Below are 26,397 nucleotides of genomic sequence, written 5' to 3' on the forward strand. Positions count from 1 at the left end.
AGTTATTTGTGCCAGGCTTCCAACGTCTGCCTTAAGATCATGCAGTGGGCCATATTGAATAAGGGAATGTTTTAAAGTTACATGTAGTCTCATAAGGAGAGTGTGTCTTGGAGTATTGATATAATGAGACTCAACAACACTGGTTGGGCTTTCAAAGACATGGTGGTGTGGGAACTATTGAGTCAGTCAGACCTGATTCTGCCTCTTCTGTGTTTAAACCATGAATAAAGACGTTTACCCGCCTCACCCGTGTTACTAACGACATCTCCACACTTCACCCACCGCTAATACATTATCTCCACTTCATTATTTAAACAGTCCATCACCCACCCACACACCCACCCACCCACCCACCCACCCCCACACACACACACACACACACACACACACACACACACACACACACACACACACACACACACACACACACACACACACACACACACACACACACACACACACACACACACACACACCTACTTCTGAACGATACGATAGAGCCAGTGTTTTTCTCTAGAGAGCGTAACCCTTCTAATGCACATTATATATATATAAAACCATAAGCAAGACTAAAGGAGCAGGGAATTTGTGCTGACAAGCCGGTAAGGAGTACGTGTGAGACTAGGGAGAATTCCTATTGTTTCTGGTATTCTGGGGCTTTGGGAAATAAGTGCTGACTGTTTGAAGTGGTTGCAAAGGAAGAATTGAGCTCTTGGGACCAGGCTTAACGCATAGAGAGATACAGACAGAGGCTATCTAGCTCTAGCTAATAATATAAGCGTATATATACACAACTAGTTTATTATTGAAGTCACAACATGATAAGGTTATGTACGTGGATGGACCCTTAGGAGGGATAAACTGGGCTCTCTATTAGAATTCATTAACTGGTTGAAAATAATGCTGTAAATTAGGATGTAGACATTATTAAAATAACTAAATGATTTTTTGGGGGGGCTTCAGACAACATATGTAATTAATCCGAGATAATAAAACACATACATTTTTGTAATATCAGAGGACAGTAGACTTCATGGGGCACCCTGTGCTGTTTTAACTCAGTCCCAACAGAGTCCTCCATCCTACTACCTTACATGTACCTTACAGGAGGCTCCATATGTGGGCATCGTTAGCAGGGCAGCAGACAGGACAGATGATTAATCGGTCCAATGTGTTCTCCTTCTGCAGGATCCTGTCTGGCACATTTAAGAAGTTGAGCCATCAAACTGCAATCTAGTCAGGCCACAACAATTAAACCACACATGCCCCATGCTTCTAAATGGGGGACACTGGCTTCATTCTTCATAATACAAAATGACTTGTCACAGCAGGCAAAAGAGCCATGGGCTGAAGAAGACTAATAATACAGGGGTTCATCTCTAAAGGTTTGGAGGCTCATCATTGTAATTAGTGAGAGTGTGTATAATATACAGTATACTGAACCAAAATCTAAATGCGACATGTAAAGCGTTGGTTTCATGAGATGAAATAAAAGATACCAGAAATGTTCCATACACACAAAAAGCTTATTTCTCTAAAATGTTGTGCACAAATGTGTTTACATCCCTGTTAGGGAGCATTTCTCCTTTGGCAAAATAATCCATCCACCTAGCAGGTGTGGCATATCAAGAAGCTGATTAAACAGATTGATCATTACACGGGTGCACCTTGTGCTGTTGACAATAAAAGGCCACTCTAAAATGTGCGGTTTTGTCACACAACACAATGCCACAGATATTTCAAGTTTTGAGGGAGTGTGCAATTGACATGCTGACTGCAGGAATGTCCACCAGAGCTGTTGCCAGAGAATTGATTGTTAATTTATCCACCATAAGCCGCCTCCAACGTCGTTTTAAAGAATTTAGCAGTACGTCCAACCGGCCTCACAACCGCAGACCACGCCAGCCCAGGACCTCCACATCCAGCTTCTTCACCTGCGGAATTGTCTGGGAAGGGGGAGGTCATTCTTATTGGCTAGGGCTGGCTCCCCAGTGGGTGTGTCTATGCCCTCCCAGGCCCACCCATGGCTCTACCCCTGCCCAGTCATGTGAAATCCATAGATTAGGGCCTAATGAATTTATTTCAATTAACTGATTTCCAAATATGAACTGTAACTCAGTAAAATCGTTGAAATTGTTGCATGTTGCGTTTATATTTGTGTTCAGTATCGTTGGGTCAGTCAGTCCAATAATACAAACGGGACTAGGTCTCCCTCACACTGTCTGCTCCCCTCTGTCTCAGCCACTGACACACATGACCGGAACTCACATCCAGCAAAGCTCCTCCAGCCAGTGGGAGATTTACCATTAGACAAATATATATTATACTTTTTTTTTTAAATGTGGGAACTCAGTCGGGGTCTCAACTTACTGTTGGGAGTTAGAAATGTAGAATACACTCGGTTGCAATTTCGAAAATTGATACTGCATCAGTACTCTTCCTCTTATGTCAGTCACTGACAGTCACTCAATAAGCCCATTTGAGCTACCATTGTATAGATTGGTAGATAAATTAGTCTAGCCAGCGTTCTAAACCTTGTAGGGATTTGTAGTCTTGCATGATGTCTACTTTGATGCTAATTAGCATTTTTCGAATCTGAGAGTAAATAGAGCCGAATATATTGATAAAAGATTTACAGAGTTATCAAAACGTCACCCCAGGGAAAGCCTACATGAAACACAGACAATGTTTATATGGAAAAAATCTGTTTTTGACTGCTAGGTTTTATGGGTATTATGACTTGTCCACTGTGGGGCTAGAGTTTTAAGAGTGTTTAACTTTTTAAAGTCATAAGGTGTATATGCGTGGCTCGCAACGGGCCCAAGACCGCAGCGTGTTTGCCTGAGTATGGGGAAGCCGGAACACGTGCTGGAAGATACTGGGACATCTCTGAAAAAATATGCATTATTGTAGCTCAGCTGCTGCTATAGATGTCAAAGTATAATTTGTTCATTAGATAATTGACATTACATTGCACAAATACAAACCAGTCCATGTATCCTAATGTTTTCTTACAGGCTTAGTCAATTTCACCGTATTTCAACAGATAGTTTTGTAAATCGAACCGTTCAAAACTAATAGAATCTGAACAGCATAATGGAATATTGCACCATATCAAAGAAAAATAAATAACAATTTGCAAAACTGCAGCATCCCCCAAATTGAAATAAATGTATAAAAGAAGGATGCTATTACACATGTGCATTTAAAGTATAACTTTTTTAATGTATTTAAACAAAGTGCATATAAATGTAACAATTCAAAACGAATACAATCTGAACAACATAATAATAGAATATTGCACCATATCAAAGAAAAATAAATAACAATGTGCAAAACTGCAGCATTCCACTTAAAACATTAAACTGGTCCCTCTTTTCTCTCTCTTCTTTATTGCCATGTTATAACCAGCAGCACACAGCAATGCTGACCATATTTTGCTTTTATGAGAGATTTGCATTCAGAAATGCAAGCTGCCTCACTTTTGAAGGGCTGATGCGGTTTCGTTTTCGAGAAGACCCTCTCAGAGGGAACGGATGTGGCCCCTATGCAGATTCGGATGTGGCCCCTTCCTGTTGCCCTGGTGCCTGAGCCAGCTGATTGCTGGGGCTGTCCCTCCTTGCTGCTGAGGTTATTCTTTGAAGAGCCTCATCAATCGCTCTGGCATCACTGAAGGCTAACTTCTTAAACCTGGGGTCAAGTGCAGCGGTTTCTGATAGCACATGATTATATTCCATTCTGTGGAACTTTATGTCCATTGATGAACATAGAGTCTCCATCAACTCTGTCACATGTCCTGTGGTTACATTTGCTTCTCTCTGGCGGCTGGCTGTGATTCACTGCAGACCCTTACACAGGAGTATCATTTCTGAGGCTGTCACATAGCTGAAAAGAGAGAACAGTAACTTATTAGTTCAGGTTCATGTTTAGTCTACTGATACTACATTCTCATCTACTGCTCATATACATATATAATACTGGATTAAATAATGATGTAGTAATAACTACTTACTGTACCTCTCTCCGCTGATCTCCACAGTGACCTGCTCAAAGGGTTCCAGGACTCTACACACCTCCTCCAATTCCTCTTGGGTCAGAGCATCAACAGGTGCTTTGACAATGGCCAGGGTAGAGATGATGGCATCCTTTGACTCAAGAAACCACTTCAACATATAACATGTTGAATTCCACCTTGTAGTGCAGTCTTGTTTAGGCCTCAGCTCAGGCATCCCCATCTGGTGTTGTGTAGACTTTAGTTTTTCAGCACCTACTGTGCTCCTGTGGAAGTATTCCACAGCTGCTTTCACTTTGTCCACATTGGGCTTCACCTTCAGAGCGTCTCTTACAATCAGGTTGATTGTGTGGGCAAGACATTTTAAACATTTTCATGACTTTGGTTATGTTAGCTGCATTGTCGCTAACACAACAGACCACTTTTCCATATACCTGCCATTCTCTGGCCACTCTCAACAGTTTCTCTGCCAAGTTCTCTGAGGTGTGTCTGTCGCTGAACTCAAAGCAGTCCAGAAGACAGCTAGACATCGAAAAATCTTCAATGAAGTGACATGTAACCGACATGTAAGAAGTGGTTACCCTTGATGTCCAGCAGTCAGTGGTAAGGCAAACTGCAGAAGCTTTTTGGACTCTTTCCCGCACTGAAGCCTGTGTGCTCTCATACAGTTGAGGAATAAGTGATTTTGAAAGGGGTTTCCTGCTTGGAATTGTGTATATTGGATTTAGACTATTGCTTTAATTTCTAAAACCTCTGTCCTCCAAGATCGAAAATGGCTGGAAATCGGTGGCAATCATTTTATCCAATGCAATATCAATTTGGCCTTGTTTTGCTACAGACATAGACTTTGGCATAAACTGGTCCATAGAAGACTGTGTTGCTGTGGGTCACGGAGTAGGCCTACTTGACTGAGTGGATACATCTCCACGTGTGGAGGTGCTGGCTCCACCACTATCACTAGCAGGCCCGCTAGTTTCTCAAAGCTCCGCTACAGCTAGCTTCACAGTTGGGTGCACAGTTTGCATATGCCGGTGTAGGTTGTGCATAGAACCGACTTTATATGAGATTTTGTTTTGGCAAATTCTACACTGTGCTCTAACATTGTCTACATTATTAAAATGCATCCAAATGCTACTGTGCTTCCGACTCATTTTCCAGCTGTTGTTTTCACAGCTGTCCTTCCTCTCACTCCTCGGCTGCTAAGTGTGTGACTGTGAGTGAGTTGGCTCAGCCCTCCCTCACGCATCTTTGGTTCATTGGTTGACACTACGTGTCTGATTGACTGGAACAACAGGTGAGGCTGTTAGTCTGAGCAGACAGTCAGAACGAATGTGTGCGCTTGAGCATTTAGGCCTATATTATATTATTTCTTTTTTCGTTCTTTGAATTAGTTAATTCTATTCATTTAAATCTTTTGATTATTCATATCTTAATTTTTTTATATTTTTATAAATAGATTCGGCTCTTCTGATATGCCAGCCGGCTCCCAACGTTCACCTACAAGAGCCGGCTCTTAGAGCCGACTCGTTCGCCAACGACCCATCACTAATCCAGCACTTCTTTACATTGTCATCAATATTTGTAAAGCAGTGCAGATCAAGCCCTTTTAGTTTACTGCAATTATTTCTAAAACCGTAATGCCACCATAAACAGTAAGGAAGCTTTTTTAATGTATGTGTAGATTAACCTTGAATGCTAAGCTTGTTATTAACGTGCAGGGACTTACTTGTTGTAGTTTACAGTATTAGTTCGACTGCCTCTGTAATGAGTGAATAAGCCTAGCTATGTTGTTTAGCCTAGCCTACTACTAGTCAGGTTTATCTAGCTCCAAAATTCCACTGTGCTAATATGGATTTGATTAGGCTTTTACACAATATTTCACTGGCGAAGTTACAGTAGATATGTTTGTCAATTAACCTCATAGTTTATTCAATAAATAATGCTAGCTATGTTCTCTTTATAGAGATGACAGTGCCAGTGTTGAACCTTTCTTTTGCTGCGTGTGGATTCCTGGGTATCTACCACCTGGGCGCATGTGGAGCCATACTGAGACATGGAGACAAGGTGCTGGGCTTTCTCAGGGCATGTGCTGGAGCTCTGGTGGCTGCAGTGATGGTCACTGCTCCAGACAAACTAGAGGTAAGATAGTAAGGTCTTCATCATCATTATCCTATTCTTCTATTCCTTGTACATTTTTGTTGTGTTTAGGCCTACTGCTGGTTGATATATTTGGTCATTATCCATTGTCAAAGAATTTACCTTCAGATTTGCCAAAGATGCCAGAGGCTTGGAGCTGTGACTCCTGGATATAACTTCATGCTTACCCTCAGGTAGTCACTAACTCGGAGAGAGCTACACACTGAATATACCAAGATTAGGAACACCTTCATAATAAGGGATCCTAGCTTTCACCTGGATTCACCTGGCCAGTCTTGTGTCATGGAAAGAGCAGGTTTTCTTATTGTGTTGTATACTCAGTGTATAGAACAGTCATATTCAGATGCATATGCACACAGACAGGCAGAAACACAGAGAGCCAGTTGGTTGGGTTGAATGAGAATAAGTGCTCTTAATGTTTTGTACACTCTGTATTTCTTTAACACCTAGATAACTGAGTGTTATGTAAAAAAATATATATTTTATAACACCTTTATAATAAATGGAGCTATTCATGTGTGGGAGTAAATTAAACCTAAGGCTATAGAACTGAACAATGGTTGCATTTGTGTCTTCATTAAGTGCACGCATTACACAGCCAACAGATTGTGTAATAAGTGCATGCTTTATTATAGAGCCGTACAGTGTTGTTAAATTAATGATTAAAAACATGACAAAAAAGCATCTGTCCCTTTGTTCTCCCCAGGGAGGACATCGAGGAGTTTCTGCCTGGCGATGCCCACAGGCAATCGCCTTCACATCTCTATAACACATTCAAAAAGTGGCAAGAACACCATCCTATCCAGCTTAGCCTCCAGGGAGGACCTCATAAAGGTAGCCTGCCACAAGCCTGAGCAGATTATATTACTGTATCTTACTATAAACCTTGGCTTTAACACAAAATGTTGTCGTAAATGTTTATGAGGAGCATGGCCATTGTTTTCCCCTGATACACTGCATTGTTGGGTCAGTTCTGTGTTTTAGCCAGTCAAGTGACCGAGTAATTCATATCTTGCAATATGCGTGGGTCAAGGAACATTTCAAAATCTCTTTCACTACATATTTTAGGATTTGGTCTGACCTAGCCTTTGCTTCTTTTAATTTAAGGCACTCTTGGCCAGTAGTTTTGTGCCTGTCTATGCAGGAGTCAAACCGGTGGAATGGCAAGGACAGGTAATAAATTGAACTGCATCTCAAACTGAACCCATGGATGTTATCCATTACGAGCTTACTGTTACTTTTTGTTAGTTTATTGATTTTCAGTTATAAACAAACTGTAACACATATCCTTCAGAAATGGATTGATGGGGGCTTCACGGATAGTCTCCCCATCCTGCCAGAGGGAAGTACCATCACAGTCTCCCCCTTCGCAGGTCCCCAAGATATCTGACCAAAACACAGAGGGCTCATGAACCTCCCCCTCAAACTGGCCAACATGGACGTAATGGTTATTACATGTTCACAGGGATACAGACAGTACACATAGACAAGTGTGTGTGTGTGTGTAAAGCATTCAGTGAATGGTTTTACACATCATTTTGCATTATGCAGAACTGTAATTTAGTGGCTGCCTGAACACAGTTATTTTGCAGTATTTAAATTGGTTTGATTTTGCAGACATTTCTGTTAATGTTTTTGTGTGGTTTTTATCCCTCAGTTGTCCAAGGAGAACATCATCAGGTAAAACCAGTCCTTATTCCCTCCTTTAGAGGAAAGGATGAACCAGTATTGTAAAGAGGGTCGTGACGATGCAGTGATGTTTCTGAAGAAAGAAAACTGAATCTAGTAAGGTTGTATTTCAATTGAGCATTTTTTGTTTTTACTGTTTTTACTACTTTTAAATGTGGTGCATTCACATTATTTTCGATTTTGCGATAGATTGTTAAAAAAGAAATGCAACAATGTAAGTAAAATGTATCATTTGCTCTTTGCACATTCACTGCAAATCCACTGTAGCCCATACAATCAACAGTAATAACAACTCTATAATCTGAGGAGACGTTGGAATATCAGCATGTAACTATATCTCCCATGTGAGGTAACTGGGCTTGATGGACTTCCTTGAGGAAAATCAGTCTTTGAACACGCCTCACCAATTTCCAGCAGTGATCCATTACCCCTGAGCCAGCAGTGGCAGGCGGTGGGGAAATCAGCAAGGCACTTCACAGAAGTACATAATATAACGGGCAGTGGAGTCACGCTAACCTAGCGGAGGTCCTTCAGCTCCTCCAGGACAAGAATGGAGTACCCCTTTGATGTTACCATAGAAATGGTTGTTTGAACTCTGCACGTTCTTCTCTCCTTCTGAGGAACCATTTAATTTCCTCCAGGTCCTAGGGTATCGACGTGCACTGTGTTCAAGATCATTTTTTCCCCAGTGGTTGAACTCACACACACACCTCCTTCCGGATCTTCTGAGGATACCAAGGCAAAATGTGCTGTTTAAATGACTCACTGCCTTCAAATCTAGTAGCAATTGCTGAAATAATCTAACCCCAAAACAAAGAACCATATCTGTATCTATTAATACAAGGCTGAATTATCATAACTACTTACCCAATGTGACTGATAAAAGCATAAATGTCCAAAAAGACTTTGGATGAGTTGAAATAAATGTTTCGCACTGCACACTCATCAGCATGAGGGCAAAGTGCAGATCTGTACAGCAAAGCTGAGATTTAGCTTGATCAGAAACCACACAATGACTATGTAAACATTTTTGTGATATCATAGAAATGTCTGTTGTATCACAATCAATGTGTCAAATGAATTGCACATCAGTTGTACCTCACCAACTAGGCCACACAGTCCTGTAAGTAAACAGGATTTACCATCCACACACTAAAGTGAAGTAACCATGGTGTTCTCCTACCGCTATCCAGCCTCCCTGCTGTTGCTAATAATGAGCCAAATTTTTGTCCACAGTTGTAATTAACACCTGGGGACATAGATTCCCTGGCTTCTGGTTTAATATCCTCTCTCTGAGGAAAACTCTAAATAACACTAGAAGACCAGAGGGGCTATTCTACAGGGAACGTCCCAACTAAAAGACGCATCTGCACATTTCATTATTCCACTGCAGTATGTTCTCCTCTGTCTAAAAAGCACACACTTGGAAACAGTTACGTGTGTGTGCAGTTTATTGGATAAAGGCTGTGCATTATGATTGCAACCCTTGCATTTATGTCGTAATCCCTCGACGGTGAGAGGTCCTGAAGAGTCCGGCAGCTACATTCATTTGAAAAAGCTAAGTAAGCAATATGATCATCAGATGTCCTACTAGACATTGCTGTTGCACTTGTACCATTCAAATAAGCCTGAGTGGGGTAAGTATTGCACTAGGTGACACAAACATTCAGTTCAAGAATAACATCCTCCCCCTTGTCCCGATCCTGAACCTAGGACTTTGACACCCTATGGTCCTATATAGTGGGCAACTTTTGACCAGAGACACACAATTGAAGTCGGAAGTTTACATACACCTTAGCCAAATACATTTAAACTCAGTTTTTCCACAATTCCTGACATTTAATCCAAGCAAAAATTCCCTGTCTTAGGTGAGTTAGGATCACCACTATATTTTAAGAATGTGAAATGTCAGAATAATAAAGAAAATTATTTATTTCAGCTTTTATTTCATCACATTCCCAGTGGGTCAGAAGCGTACATACACTCAATTAGTATTTGGTAGCATTGCCTTTAAATTGTTTAACTTGGGTCAAACGTTTCGGGTAGCTTTCCACAATAAGTTGGGTGAATTTTGGCCAAATCCTCCTGACAGAGCTGGTGTAACTGAGTCAGGTTTGTAGACCTTCTTGCTCGCACACGCTTTTTCAGTTCTGCCCACAAATTTTGTATAGGATTGAGGTCGGCTTTGTGATGGTCACTCCAATACCTTGACTTTGTTGTCCTTATACCATTTTGCCACAACTTTGGAAGTATGCTTGGGGTCATTGTCCATTTGGAAGACCCATTCACGACCCAGCTTTAACTTCCTGACTGATGTCTTGAGATGTTACTTCAATATATCCACGTAATTTTCCTCCCTCATGATGCCATCTATTTTGTGAAGTGCACCAGTCCCTTCTGCAGCAAAGCACCCCCACAACATGATGCTGCCAACCCCATGCTTCACGGTTGGGATGGTGTTCTTCGGCTTGCAAGCCTCCCCCTTTTTCCTCCAAACATAACGATGGTCATTATGGCCAAACAGTTCTATTTTTGCTTCATCAGACCAGAGGATATTTCTCCAAAAAGTACGATCTTTGTCGCCATGTGCAGTTGCAAACCGTAGTCTGGGTTTTTAATGGCGGTTTTGGAGCAGTGGCTTCTTCCTTGCTGAGTGGCCTTTCAGGTTATGTCGATATAGGACTTGTTTTACTGTGGATATAGATAATTTTGTACCCGTTTCCTCCAGCATCTTCACAAGGTCCTTTGCTGTTGTTCTGGGATTGATTTGCACTTTTCACACCAAAGTACATTCATCTCTAGGAGACAGAACGCATCTCCTTCCTGAGCGGTATGATGGCTGCGTGGTCCCATGGTGTATATACTTGCGTACTATTGTTTGTACAGATGAACGTGGTTCCGTCAGGTGTTTAGAAATTGCTCCCAAAGATGAACCAGACTTGTGAAGGTCTACATTGTTTTTTCTGAGGTCTTGGCTGATTTCTGTCAAGCAAAGAGATACTGAGTTTGAAGGTAGGCCTTGAAATACATCCACAGGTACTCCAATTGACTCAAATGATGTCAATTAGCCTATCAGAAGCTTCTAAAGCCATGACATCATTTTCTGGAATTTTCCAAGCTGTTTAAAGGCACAGTCAACTTAGTGTATGTAAACTTCTGACCCACTGGAATTGTGATACAGTGAATTATAAGTGAAATAATCCGTCTGTAAACAACAGTTGGAAAAATTATGTGTGTCAAGCACAAAGTAGATTTCCTAACCGACTTGCCAAAACTATAGTTTGTTAACAAGAAATTTGTGGAGTGGTTGATAAACGAGTTTTAATGACTCCAACCTAAGTGTATGTAAACTTCCGACTTCAACTGTATGGGCCCAGGTCTAAGATATGGCACCCTATTCTCTATTTAGTGCACTATCTCTGAGGTGCACATGTGCATTTGCAGGCCTGTCCATGCAACGCTGTGCTGCACTCCACTTCTCTGGCATCCGGGGGCAGAGAGGCTGGGCTGTGATGGACCAGTGGCCAAGCCAACACACGGGGGTTGCATCCCAAATGGCACTCTAAATAGTGCACTACTTTTGACCAGAGCCCTGGCCACTGGTCAAAAGTGGTGCACTATGTGGGGAATAGAGTGCCATTTGGGACGCAGACCCGAGTGAAAGACGAGATAAACAGCTGGCTTCTATCACTGCCAAACTCTGTTGTGGACGGATCCAATAATGATCAGCCACTGTGATCACAGGGCCATGGATGGAGGAAAATAATTAGATTTATACACATTGATATTCTACTTGACTGGTATTCTGACAATCTCAGTTCTAGTGATCGTGGCTGTAGTTCTGTAGTTGGTGCTGGTAGTTATTGGTAGCAACAGTAGTGCTGTTGTAGCTGGTACCCCACACAAATCAGATCATTATTATTCATTTACATTAGAAAAATGTGTTGAAACAAATTAACACGTGGTAACAAAATAACACATGGTATAAAATGCAACGCATAGTGGGTGTGTGGGAACGAGCAAAAATTAATCAGCATTCAGCATCCATCATATAAATGACTAAACAGGGGAGAGAGCACTCCTTAATATTCAGAGATTTGCTAATGGTAGTCTGTGACAAATAGACTGCTGGATATAGGAGTTAAAGGGAGAATAAGATACATATTAACTAAATGTCACTGAAATCTGAGATCAAATGAAGAGCTAAGCTTAAAGCTAGTCTGGGTGATGAAGATTTACTGCTGGCTGTGGACACAGGGGGATGAGCCGTGTGTGACTCAGGGACTCTGGCTGACTCTGTACTGACTGCTGGCATTAGACACGGCAGCTCTACTGAAAATCTTAATACAGCTCTATTTGTTAATACAGCCATGTCTTTTCATGTCGGTTGTCCACTCAGTTTCATTGCTTCTTGGATGTGCAGATGCCTTTTACAGAGATCCCTGTAGAGTCTAAATGATGAACAGTGATTAAATGTCCATCGGTACCCTACAAGGGTAACACAGGGTTATTGTAGTGCCCCGGAGAATAAGACCAGAAATGCTCCAACTTGAGGTGGACCTTGTGCTAATCAGTGCATCGAGTTGCTCTCCTCTCCTGTACAATGTGCTATAGGTTTCTCCTCTATATATACTCTTTACTTTATATATGAGGACTGGCCTCAACAATCACATTTGATTCATATTGCGCTCTTTTTTTTTAAATTTAACAAATACATTTGTCAAAAAGTGCTTTAAAATACATTTTAGTCCAAATAGCAGCATCTGCATAAACCCCTCAGGGAGCAAGCGTAGGCAACGCAATTTACTGGATGTGTTCCTGAGAGGCCAAATACTAAAATGTCTGTCATTACAGATCACCCAGTGATGTCACATACACACGTAAAGTAGATCCAGGTCACTTCTACACTTCTACCCACAAGCCCAGTTAAAATGCCAGGTCACAGTTGTAAATGAGAACTTGTTCTCAAATGGCCTACCTGGTTAAATAAAGGTGAAATCAAATTTTTAAATGGGGTTATTTTCCCTGCCATTTGTCTCTTGTCACAGATTGTTTACATACATACTAAAAGATTGGTTCTAGGTTCCTACGTTACCCTCCCCGCAGTGTTAAGAGTCTGCCTCTGCCGCCGCAGTGCCCCGGTGGCCCCGTCTCCCACCATCTCTCTCACACCTGCAGAGCTGGGACAGGGAAGAGCAGCAGGGCTGCAGCCAGGGCTTCCATAGGACATGTCCCGGGGTGAGCTGGTCCGGAACGGGGGTGATGGACTCCTTATGGAGAGCCACCGCAGCCCGGATCTCCTCCAGGACCGAGTGGAAGGCAGGTTCCGTGTCTGGGGTCAGGGGCGTGGTCTCCGAGGGGTCGCGGGAGAGGTCAAAGAGCAAAGGGGGGTCGTGGTAGGTCACGTAGGATGCGGTGCAGAAACAGGCATGGGTATGCATGCAGGCTGTCCCGTTCTCGGGGTAGAAGTCCGGAGTGAAAAAGAACACCTTCCATATTGAATAACCTTAAAAGATTTACAATGAATTACAACCACCACAGTAGTTCACGTTTCAAGTTAACTTGCTTACAAAAACCATTGGAATTATTACTCGAATCATAATTAGCAGCACTGCTACAGTAATTCAATTGCATTTTTAAAACTATTACATTGGAAATGTGGACTTACTGTTGGGAGGCTGCCACCTGACAGCGTTGAGGTAGGCGTTACAGTAATGGAAGAGGAACTCGTGCTTTGATCTCTCAACTTTCCCCTGCAGCAGGGGCATGAGGTCATGACCGTCTATCACTCTAGGAAGAGAAGACACACACACACAAACAACACAATACATTATCTCTGAGACACAGAAATGGAGCATGCTGTAGGAATGATCCTTTGCGTAGGCAGAGAGACCTCAAAGGCCCATGAAAACCTTTGATCAAAGGTTTAGATCAGCCTGATCCGCTTTGAGAGCTTTTTCATTAGCCAAGATTTTTTTCTAGCAGGTCCCTTGTGACACCTATTGTGAATATAATGTCTCTAGTTAGGGGGTGATTCAGAGCACAGAGTGCATATCATTTCTATGGTGACCTAGATTCCAAACGCTGTAGTTTTGACTGACAGACGAGGCTGCTAGAAAACCTACCTAGTGCTTCGGGCTTACCCACAGCAATAGAAGTCAATGAACAAACAAAACCCCTCAGACCTCAGCATTTTCACAGCACTCACCTGTCCCCCAGTGCCGTCCCTCCGGCTAGATTCACCACAGTAGGGAAGATGTCCATGTTGCTGGTGGGCTCATCAATGTCTTTCCCTGCAGGTAACATCCCAGTCCAACGGAGCAGTCCTGGAACTCGGATCCCCCCCTCCCAGTTGGTGGATTTCCCGGCTGCTCAGAGACAGATCGAAGCACTTTGTGAGGACTGAGAATAGGGGGAAGTCCTTTATCACTCGACCCGAAATATAAGGCTTACCAGAACCTTTCATGGAAACGTCTCGTCTCTAATGCATGAGGACATTTAGATAATCTGAGCTATTTATCTAGTGATCTATTATTTTATTCTATACATTGACTGGCTCTGACTTCCCATTTACATTCCTACTAATATACCCTACTAAACCACTGCAGATGCAAGCTAAAGCCTCTCTGCACATGCACTTCTAGGTTGAGTATTTTTACTCCTATAAAAAAAAAAAGGAACCAATTAACAAAAAAAAAAGTGCTTTAACCGAAAATTCGACATCTGGCTGTTCGGCCTCTGTTGACCTGTTCTTCTGAAGCTGTAACAGACCGTACCTTTGTATATCCCGTTCCAGCCTCTGTGAACCTCCCCCCGGACTGAGATCTCCTCAAGGTGCGCCCCCTGGTCTGAGGTCAGGTAAACCAGTGTGTTCTCCCTCAGGTTCAACCGGTCCAGAGTCTGCATGAGCTGACCTACGAACAGATGTTATGAAACAGGACATAATAAACTCAGCAAAAAAAGAAACGTACCTTTTTCAGGACCCTGTCTTTCAAAGATAATTAGTAAAAATCCAAATAACTTCACAGATCTTCATTATAAAGGGTTTAAACCCTGTTTCCCATGCTTGTTCAATGAACCATAAACAATTAATGAACATGAACCTGTGGAACGGTCGTTAAGACACGTGCTGCAAGGAGGCATGAGGACTGCAGATGAGGCCAGGGCAATAAATTGCAATGTCCATACTGTGAGACGCCTAAGACAGCACTACAGGGAGACAGGACGGACAGTTGATAGTTCTCGCAGTAGCAGACCACGTGTAACAACACCTGCACAGGATCGGTTCAGCTGAACATCAGACCTGTGGGACAGGTACAGGATGGCAACAACAACTGCCCGAGTTACACCGGGAACGCACAATCCCTCCATCAATGCTCAGAATGTCCGCAATAGGCTGAGAGAGGCTGGACCGAGGGCTTGTAGGCCTGTTGTAAGGCAGGTCCTCACCAGACATCACCGGTAACAACATCGCCTATGGGCACAAACCCACCATCGCTGGACCAGACAGGACTGGCAAAAAGTGCTCTTCACTGACGAGTCACGGTTTTGTCTCACCAGGGGTGATGGTCGGATTCGCATTTATCGTCGAAGAAATGAGCGTTACACCGAGGCCTGTACTCTGGAGCGGGATCGATTTGGAGGTGGAGGGTCCGTTGTGGTCTGGGGCGGTGTGTCACAGCATCATCGGACTGAGCTTGTTGTCATTGCAGGCAATCTCAACGCTGCGCGTTACAGGGAAGACATCCTCCTCCCTCATGTGGTACCCTTCCTGTAGGCTCATCCTGACATGACCCTCCAGCATGACAATGCCACCAGTCATACTGCTTGTTCTGTGCGTGATTTCCTGCAAGACAGGAATGTCAGTGTTCTGCCATGGCCAGTAAAGAGCCCGGATCTCAATCCCATTGAGCACGTCTGGGACCTGTTGGATCGGAGCGTGAGGGCTAGGCCCCCCCCCCCCCCCCCCCAGAAATGTCCGGGAACTTGCAGGTGCCTTGGTGGAAGAGTGGGGTAACATCTCACAGCAAGAACTGGCAAATCTCGTGCAGTCCATGAGGAGGAAATGCACTGCAGTACTTAATGCAGCTGGTGGCCAAACCAGATACTGACTGTTACTTTTGATTTTGACCCCACCCCCTTTGTTCAGGGACATATTATTCCATTTCTGTTAGTTACATGTCTGTGGAACTTGTTGAGTTCATGTCTCAGTTGCTGAATCTTGTTATGGTTATACAAATATTCACACATGTTAAGTTTGCTGCAAATAAACACAGTTGACAGTGAGAGGACGTTTCTTTTTTTGCTAAGTTTAGGTAAAAGTCAATCAAATCTTCCAACCTTTCAAATATAATTAGTGTGGACATTTCAAATCTTCCAACCGTATAACTTATTGGACATAAAAAAAAAGGAGGCCATACAGCAATATAAAGTAAATATTAAGTCTTACCTACACTCCAGTCTACTTCGTGGACGGCGTCTCCATAGATACCGTGCTGACTGGTCCCCTGGAAGGCTGGCGATGCAAACATGGCCGTGTGCACTTGGATGAAGGAGAAGAACAACAGGAAGGGTAGTGCAGAGTTCCTGTCAAAATAGTCAACACACACATTGTAAATGGAAGAAAATAATTGTACGACAACAATGCAAGCAGACAGACAGAGTCACCTAGGTCACCAACCCTTTACACACACTTTCCTTACATGCCCTTCAGAGTTTCTTCCCACACGCAAGACACAAACAAACACCAATAATCAAACACACACACTCACGCACACACAAACACTTGATTTGGCTTCTATTCTGTCTCAATCTATCACGTAGTAGGGGAAATATAACGAGAAAAACGCAACACACACCTTTCTAAAAAGTCCACCGCTTCATCTGTCATTCTCTGGGTCAGGTTCTCCGAGACATACGGCTGCTCCACCACTTCCCGGTTCCTCATCAAAAAGCAGTTGAAGTAGGGGAACGTGGCGACGAATGTGCCAAAGATGGCCGCCGCCGTGCCCACCAACGCCACCACGCTCAGCACCAACTTCCTCCGCACGGTGACCACACCCCTCGCATGCAGGAGGGTCACGGTAGCCACACCCACTCCCAGGGTCTTATAGGGTAGAGTTGAGAATCTTTACTATCCTATATCCCCGAGGGACAAGTTTCTTTATAGCTAAAAGGCCAAACAAACTACACACAACAAACATTAAAACTAGTCTGATTACCAGTCCGTTTATGCCATCATGCCAACTCCTTATCACTTTGCTTGGCTTGACAATGCCAGCAATGGAGTTGGCAAGAGCATAAACAGATCCGGGACCGCATGTTACACCAGGATACATAAATAAAAGTTAAAATACTCGACGCAACACTGTAGTAAAAAGCACGAGCTGAAGCACACCCCAAAATGGCTGTAGAGGTGCTGACTTGGAGAGTAAACTGTAGACAAATATAATGCATTTAGAAAGCCCTTTTTACATCAGCAGATGTCACAAGGTGCTATTACAGAAGTTCACCTTAAAACCCCAAACAATTCAGATGTAGCAGAAATATTCTCTATACACGCAACCAACGATTTAAAAGGTTAAACCAAAATAGTGTACGTCATAAACACGTATTGTACACTGTACATCACCTTGAAGGGTATGTGTGCTTGGACATTGGTAAAGACGGAGCCGTGGCCGGGCTGACAGTCACGTAGGTTGGTCAGGGTTATACCGTAGAAGTGGTCGAAGCCGTGCGCACTGGGGTGGTGACAGAAGTCGTCGTTCCTCTCACAGTTAAGACCAAGGTGCCATTTTCCTACAGTGGAGAGAAGGGGCCAGGTGACGGACCATATAGACTGGCAACTTAAAGGCGTCTTCAAAGAACAACGACCTTGGAAGACAACACATAAAGTGTTTTCAACAGTGGAGAAAAAAAGCCAGATGAAGCCAATTATTACATTTAATAATATGTCAACTTGGGTTACTGAAAAGCCCGTGAGGCATATTGCACATCAAAGAACAAGACCTTGAAATGTCAACTCACATGTAAATGTGCTGTAGGCTGTTGTCTGGGCAACCATTGAGAAGCCAATACGAGTATGAAACCTATTATACTGTTCAAATCAAATCAATCATGTAGCTATTGCTATACAGTCAGAATTTTAAAGACATTCAAACAAAACAGACACATTGCTGCAACCAATCAAATGAACTGTCACTGCTTCTGCGTGTTCCCTATTCCCAAAGTGAAAAGTATTGATACATACTCATGACGATAATAAATGGGTTATAGGTAGAGTTTTTCATGGACCTAAAGACGCTTTACATAGTAACAAAGGAGAGGACTTTGGCTCACCTATGAGAGCAGTCTCATAGCCCTGTTGTTTGGCCACCTTGGCAAAGGTGACTTCTTCACTGGGAAGACCGCCAGATGCAGCAGAGATGATATAAACCCCTAACCGTCCAAGGCCGGCCATACCTGTTCAAGACAAAAAAAATAGGATCAAAAACGGATATCCAATCACAAAGTGGACAGAGTAACAAAGTATAAAATTATACAGTGGTGATGTACTATTCACCCTGCTGCATTGTGGTGAACATGCTATTTATCCTGTTCTATGAACTGTTCTCTCCACTTAGCCTAACTAATGCATCCCTAACACCACATAATACTAGTTAGGCCTATCAATACTAGCTAGTGATCTGTTAAGTGATCAAATTATAGTACTAGGCAAAGCTTTGTGTCAAACCCCAGGAGGATAGGCTACACGTTGAGCTCTTGCTGTTGTTGTAGTAGTATATTTTATCACTATTGTGTTACTATTTTTACTATTTCACAGTAAAGTCTACGCCCGTTCGCCGCATGTGACATATAACATTTGATTTGTTGTTTACGACTCGCCTCACCAGATCGTATTGGGTATCGGCCCGTCAGGAAGGCTGCCCTGCTGGGCGTACAGAGGGGGGCAGCAGCGATGTGCTGCGTCAGCCTTACCCCCTCCTGAGCCAGCATGTCGATGTTGGGGGTCCTGCAGACACAACGACACAGCACATTACCACCCAGCTGGGCTCATCATCTGGAAGGAGGCGTTTCAGTCGTGTTTTAAAAAGGTGAGCACAGAGAGAATTAGAAGTCAGAATAAAAGGAATATAATAGAACGTTGTCTTCCGAGGATGTACATTTTTGTTTGGAATCACAACTACAAATGAGAAGTATATGAGAAGTATGCAGGAAAGACATGCTTAGAAACATGGGAAAGAACATAAAAAAGGCCTGTTGCAGTTTATATCACTGTAACTTACCGCAAGGTAGTGTTCCTATAGCAGCCCAAGTCTCCAATCCCCAAGTCATCGACCATCATCAGGACAAAATTCGGCCTTTTGTCACCATTCAAGGCATAGCACACGTCAAACAACAACAGTAGACCTAGGCAGCATGGGATCCATGGGGACTTCATTTTTCATATGAACACTGGAGAAGCAAAGACAGAGGCAATACGAGAAGATTGGATAGGGTCAAACGCTTCAAGTTCCTCGGCGTGCACATCACTGAGGACCTGAAATGGTCTCGGCACACCGACATCGTGGTGGTTGAAGAAATTCGGCATGGCCCCCAAAGACTCTCAAAGACTTCTACAGATGCACCATTGAGAGCATTCTGTTGGGCCGCATCACCACCTGGTAGGGCAACTGCTCTGCCCTCAACTGCATCATGGCTCTACAGAGGGTAGTGCGGGCAGTCTAACGCATTACCGGGGACACGCTGCCTGCCCTCCAGGACACCCGAAGTCAAACTAAAAGGCCAAGAAGATCATTAAGGACCTCAGCCACCTGTTCACTCGGCTACCGTCCGACAGACAGAGACAGTACAAGTGCATCAAAGCTAAGACAGAGAGACTGAAACTGTTTCTATTTACCAGGCCATCAGACTGTTGAACAGCTATCACTAGCCATCTACCAGGTGATACACAAACACACACCTCATACTCACAAACAAATGCACATACACACACACACACACCTCATACTCACAAACAAATGCACACACACCCACACACACACACATTGAACCACTGGTCACCTCCCATTTCACACTGTCTATTTAAATACTTTATCCCCGACGTAGCACATCATAATATTTATTTATCCTACTGTATTTTAGTTATACTGTTTATACACAGGACATATGTATTTATACACTGGATTTTTGACATAGCTTACTCATATATATATACACACACAGTGCTTTCAGAAACTATTCAGACCCCTTGACTTTTTCCACATTTTGTTAGGTTACAGCCTTATTCTAAAATGTATTCAATATTTTTTTTCTCATCAATCTAAACACAATACCCCATAATGACAAAGCAAAAAAAGGTTTTTAGAAATTTTTGCAAATGTACTGTAAAATCCGGGCTCTGGCCAGGCCACTCAAGGACATTCAGAGACTTGTTCCGAAGCCACTCCTGCATTGTCTAGGCTATGTGCTTAGGGTCGCTGTCCTGTTGGAAGGTGAACCTTCACCTCTGTACTTTGCTCCACTCATCTTTCCCTCGATCCTGACTAGTTGCAGTCCCTGCCGCTGAAGAACATCCCCACAGCATGATGCTGCCACCACCATGCTTCACCGTAGGAATGGTGCCAGGTTTCCTCCAGATGTGACACTTGGGATTCAGGCCAAAGAGTTCAATATTAGTTTCATCAGACCAGAGAACTTTGTTTCTCATGGTCTGAGAGTCTTTAGGTGGCATTTGACAAACTCCAAGCGGGCTGTCATGTGCCTTTTACTGAGGAGTGGCTTCCATCTGTCCACTCTACCGTAAAGGCCTGATTGGTGGAGTGCTGCAGAAATGGTTGTCCTTCTGGAAGATTCTACCATCTCCACAGAGGAACTCTAGAGCTCTGTCAAAGTGACCATCGGGTTCTTGGTCACCTCCCTGACCAAGGCCCTTCTCCCCCGATTGCTCAGTTTGGCCGGGCTGCCAGCTCTAGGAAGAGTCTTGGTAGTTCCAAACTTCTTCCATTTAAGAATGATGGAGGCCACTGTGTTCTTGGAGACCTTCAACGCTGCTGAAATGTTTTGGTTCCCTTCCCCAGAATTGTGCCTCGACACAATCCTGTCTCGGAGCTCTATGGACAATTCCTTTGACCTCATGGCTTGATTTTTGCTCTGACATGCACTGTCAACTGTGGGACTTTACAGGTGTGTGCTTTTCCAAATCATGTCCAATCAATTACATTTTCCAAAGGTGGATTCCAATCAAGCTGTAGAAACATCTCAAAGATGATCAATGGAAACAGGATGCACTTGAGCTCAATTTCGAGTCGCATAGCAAAGGATCTGAATACTTATGTAAGGTATTTCTGTTTTTATTTTATTTTTATGTTTTCGCATTGTCATTATGGGGTATTGTGTGTAGATTGATGAGGAAAATAATTAATTGAATCAATTTTAGAAGACGGCTGTAACATAACACTGTGGAAAAAGTCAAGGGGTCTGAATACTTTCCGAATGCACTGTATGTATACTGCTGTACATATAATTCTTAGTTGATCTTGTGTAAATCATGTGTACATACGTATAGATTGCATTTGATTACTGCTACAGGGCTATTTGGCTTGCTAATCAGATTTGCCCCGCCGTTGTCTTTTTGCTCTCCTTGCATTTTAATTGTTTGACATTTTACTGCATTTTTAAGAGCAAGTAACATAAGAATTTCGCTGCGCCCGCTAATCTGTGTGCGCGTCCAATAAACTTTGATTTGAAGAAAGCTAGAGCAAATGTTTCTAATGCGACATCCCAAATGGCACCATATACCATATATAGTGTACTACTTTTGAACAGGGCAAATAGCCATTTTAGAGCCCTAGGAACCATAGATAGCTACAGTTTAGGCCAGGGTTCCCCAACTGGCTGGCCTGCGGGTGGTTTTATTTGGACATAAAAGACTGTAAAAAAAAAAACATTTTAATTTTGGAAATCTGCCCCGAAGTATTCCCAACCATAATATAGATATTTATCTGATCGTATACAGTTGTAAGCAAGGTTTGATATGATTATGTTTTAGGCAAATATTATATGTGTTTGGGCTTCTTGCTATCAATCTGCAGTATACAAATTATTTGTAATTATGTTCTGGCAACCTGACCATCAGCGCAAAGAAAATCGTCCCGCGGCTGAATCTAGTTGATGATCCCTGGTAAAGGCCATGCCCTTCTGTGCCTTAATCAATAAAGGATGATATAACAGCATCCCTGTTTACTGAATCTGTTTCTTCACCTTGTCTGAACTTGCTCACCACCTTGCTCAGAAACCAATAACATGATGTGTCTAAGCTACAAAGCCAAATAGGCATGCAGACGGTACATGCCTGCTGTCTACATATACTCTTACGTTGCGATCAATACTATATCGCCAAACTAGACTATAAATAGAGAGAGCGAGAAAGCCAGAGGGGCAATTGCTGAGCAGAATAACTAAAGTGGCTATTGGCTAAGCATTAATGTGTTTGTTAAAAAGTCAAATGCTGGTTCCTGCTTATTAGCTGGCTACCAACCGGTAACAGAAAGCATAGGCCAGTCCAACTCAGAAGACAAGGTTTTGACATCCAGTATTGACTGGGAGTACCAAGTGTGGCTACAGCCTACTACAACTATCCTGCAAGTTCAATAGGAACGCTCCTACAAGCAATACGCGTTCAACAATTTCTCAAAATACCAACATAAAGATATCTGTTGAATAGACAGAATACTTTGTTGTTGGCAAGTCGTTCAAATCATACCTTCGTGGTCTCGAAATGTTTTACTAGAAACAGGAAGTACGTTTTTTGTCAACTGTCATGTGACTAGGAATGACGCAGTCTCATTGGATTATGGTTAATCCAAATATTTTATGTGACCTGTGAGCTGCCTAAATGTAGTGCAATCAAGACTAAAATACTGTAGATTTCAACCCTCTATGGTGCAATCCTACAATCCAATGTGCAGCCTTAATCCCTGCCAATATTTATTTAACATGTTTAGATACCCCTTGTGTCAGGAACATAAGGTCAGGAAGCCCACGCTAGTGGATCATACTAATAAAGTGAGACAATATTCTTCAAAAAATCTATAGTTCTATAGTTAAAATAACAAATTCACACGCTGGTATATTACAGATTACACCTTTACAATTCATGTTTTAGTAAATGTAATTTACTCTGGCATAGGCCTACAGTAGAACACTGCAACCAGGGGTTCCATCGTGGCTCTATGAGTAGGCCTACATTCACAATATTCACTTTTCAGTTTCTGTCCAATGCTGTTGCCCCTGCCTTGAAGACAAAGTTCCCAGTGTATGTTCTTGATGCTCCTCTCTACCCCTCTAGCAGAATGGGACATGACTGTTTCCTACATAAATAGGAGGCACAGAATAGGAATGCCCTAGATGTGCTGTAGAACCAAATGATGTTATCATCGTCTGTGGTTGGATGAACTGAACTGGTCTACAGGCATTGACCAGTTATCTTTTAGATACTGTTGAAAGAGGAAACTGTGATGGTAGGTAAAGTCTGGTTTACACACTGGTCAGAGGATTGACCATAGAATTATAATGACTTCTAAATTCTATTACTTCTGGGATGACTTCACATTCAAATTATCCACGGTTGACTCTCATAACAGACTCTGATCACACTGTGATATGAGTAATATTGAATATTCACACTTGTGCTGTTTTTGGTCTATCAAATATTAATTATTCCCACTGTAAATCCCTCAGCAAAGTGATTAACTAGTATGCATGGTTGCAGATGAGTGTCCCTGAAGTCTAAATACTCATTACAGAATGTAGAGCTTTCGGGTGAGATTTTTGTATTGATGCTTGCAAGCTGATTAGTCTTTTGATGTTGAGCTGCATTCCACAGGAGAAGCACATGACTGAGTGAAAAGAAAAGAGGGGTGAAATCCTACAAACACATCAATTGCTTTTCATGGAAATATTGCAACCATGTGAAATTGGCAATTGAGGAAATGGTAATATATACCCTTATGAAAAGCTAGCTTAGATTTAGATGATGGGGACGGTGGGGGTGTTTGTTTGTTTGTTACACAGCTTTTCATTTTTTACAGCCGTTTGTAATACAAATCTGTTAAGGGATTTTCCATTTATCCGTACATTTTTTCTGTAGTTCTGCAACCTAGGAGAGAACTGTCTCTGTGTCGCCTCTCTCCCAGGTCTGGTCTCATATGGATAAATACTGTCATCTGTTGTCTAAGCCATATATTGCAGAACAGGGGGCTGAGTTGGGCTCTACATGCATGATAGGCATATTTACACTAGGATATGTTTGAAACTGTTAACTGATCATTTAATAGGCCTGTCCTACCCATTACCCAGTAAAAATCTACATTTTCCTGCCCACTTAGATATTGAACAGCAACAGATATGTTCTTTAGTCCATGCAGTCAAACTTCTGTGAAGGTTGTACCATCTTCAACTACTTTTCCTATAAGTATCCAAGTGCAACGCATTTCCACCAATGTTAGATGTATAAATTGCAAGGCATGTGTGGTGTGTCATAAATCACTCTGTATGCCATGCATACGTGAACTAGGCCCTGACAGGTTTTTCTCTCTGTATATTGTCTGCCTTAGGACTCACACCATTAGCTGTGTTCATGAGCATTCAGGGGACATCCTATTGGCTGTCTGGCCCCCGCAGTCCAAGCAGCATAACACACGGCAAGCAGCCAGTATCAAAGCATTAACGTCTGTTCTTCCTATCCAAGGCCTCTTCAAAGACACAATCACTGTCAGACCTCTTTTTAACAGCGGCTTTCTCTCTGGCCCCAGCATGTACAGTACAATGAGACTGTAGCAATTACTGCTAGGATCATGTCCACTCCCATTACAGAAAGACACACCATGGGTTATGAAAGGTATTCCAATTCAAGCTGATGTAAAGCACCTACATACAGTACAAGTCCAATACTGTGCGATATTGTCAGATGTAAGCATAGCTGTATGTGAGCCCAGGTTTGAGCTCCTCGGATTCTGTGATCATCTCTGTTCTTCATGCATCCACACACACCGTTGGTGGCGGCCACTCATGAATTCATAGTACACTCATCTACAGAAATAGAGAGAGAGAGAGTGTCTCTTCTGAATGTGTGTCCATTGTACGTTGTTCACATAATGTGCATCCCATAGAGATGAAACCAGTTCTATCTATGGTGTATCCATTGTACTATAATTCACAGAATCACAGGCCTGATGGTGACACGACAGCACCACGGGGAATCGAGTTCCAGCCCAGAAAAAGTGTCTGTAATTAGGCTGATTATGCACTAGCTGTCTGACAACACAGTAAATCAGGAGAGTGATGAACCTGAACAGTCATTCCACATTCACTAAATCATCACTTTGATGCTGTGTTAATTAGTGATTGGAGCATTTGTATTGGTTCTTATTGAGTTTGTGTATAAGCAACGGTAATGTTGCTGACATTAGAAAAAATGTTGGCTATTAAAAAATGCACATTGTGCACTTTGCGTCGTAGTCTTCTATTTTGATATTCAACGTGGTATGGACATGTCTCCAGCAGGGAGCAGCATTGCACAGCAGATCTTCCAGTTCAAGACATCTGTGTAAAAACAACTTCACCACAGTATGCAGTGATTTATTTTGTGTTTGCCATTGAGTCAAGGCTTATGTCTTCCTCTTCTAATGGAGCTCTGTCGGCTTCACCAGCCTCTTTCAAAGACAAACTCTCCTCTACGTGCTTCTACATCTGCATTGCTTGCTGTTTGGGGTTTTAGGCTGGGTTTCTGTATAGCACTTTGTGACATCTGCTGAAAAAGGGCTTTATAAATAAATGTGATTGATTGAAAGACAAACTCTTCATAATGTGGCTTGCAGACATGCCCCTCCCACCAAGATGACCCCAATATGCAGCTCTATTTCTTTGGGTCTGGGACTCATTCACTCATCACCCTGTGAGGTCCAGGGCTTCCCCAGGCCTCCCCCTATCAGCCTGGGCCAGGTTTCGTTTGATATGTGATATGTGAATAGTTCATGACTGGGTCTCAGTGACAACAGATGACCTGTAAGAGTGTCTATAGCCCCTGAGGGCCTCTCCTCCTTCTGGCTCTGGGGTCCTTCCTGCCCACCCAGGGTGATAACAGACTCCGGGTATGGTTAGGGTTGTGCATCTCTCTCTTGTTTTCGTTTTCTCTGTGTCTTTCTCTCTGTGTCTTTCTCTGTCTCTTTCTCTGTTGTCTCTCTTTCTTTCTGTTGTGTCTCTCGGTCTCTTTCGGTCTCTCTCTCTCTCTACCCCCATCGAGATCTTATCATACTGGTCATTGAAAGCACACCTGGATAGGGACAGCTCAGGCATCCCTCACTCATGGTGGTGACAAACCGAGAGGTGAGGTAGAGTGTTTGTGGTTATGTCTTACGGTACACCTCCATGACTCAGAAACATTTGCAGGAATCCTCATTGTTGGCATCCTCACATGTTGCCATATTGAAAACATACGATCTTGTCATTCATGCTCTCTCTTTGATCACAAATAGAGG

At 42.8% G+C, this 26,397-nt stretch overlaps 1 protein-coding gene and 1 pseudogene across 1 annotated transcript; one reads left to right on the plus strand and one right to left on the minus strand.

The window, feature by feature from the left end:
* Positions 1-5,977: 5,977 nt before the first annotated feature.
* LOC120033187 lies at positions 5,978-7,949 on the plus strand (annotated as a pseudogene).
* Positions 7,950-11,783: 3,834 nt separating this feature from the next.
* Positions 11,784-22,663, minus strand: sts (steroid sulfatase (microsomal), isozyme S). The gene is made up of 11 exons (XM_038979729.1): positions 22,623-22,663; positions 19,144-19,312; positions 18,748-18,869; positions 18,197-18,319; positions 17,490-17,656; positions 16,717-16,964; positions 16,308-16,444; positions 14,635-14,772; positions 14,067-14,226; positions 13,527-13,648; positions 11,784-13,364 (listed from the first exon to the last, which is right to left on the minus strand). The coding sequence occupies exons 2-11, from the start codon at positions 19,296-19,298 to the stop codon at positions 12,967-12,969; spliced, it is 1,770 nt and encodes a 589-aa protein (XP_038835657.1). The 5' UTR covers positions 19,299-19,312; positions 22,623-22,663; the 3' UTR covers positions 11,784-12,966.
* Between the last annotated feature and the right edge of the window lie 3,734 nt (positions 22,664-26,397).

Source organism: Salvelinus namaycush, chromosome 40 (genome assembly GCF_016432855.1).
Source record: "Salvelinus namaycush isolate Seneca chromosome 40, SaNama_1.0, whole genome shotgun sequence".
In the NCBI taxonomy this organism is placed as follows: Eukaryota; Metazoa; Chordata; class Actinopteri; order Salmoniformes; family Salmonidae; genus Salvelinus; species Salvelinus namaycush.

Excerpts from the sequence above, each read along its gene's own strand:
- sts (XM_038979729.1), bottom strand. The coding sequence starts at position 19,298 with ATGAAGTCCCCATGGATCCCATGCTGCCTAGGTCTACTGTTGTTGTTT. Across the intron at positions 17,657-18,196 it reads CTATGAGACTGCTCTCATAG|GAAAATGGCACCTTGGTCTT; the intron begins GTGAGCCAAAGT and ends TCTCCACTGTAG. Across the intron at positions 14,773-16,307 it reads CGAAGTAGACTGGAGTGTAG|GTCAGCTCATGCAGACTCTG; the intron begins GTAAGACTTAAT and ends ATCTGTTCGTAG.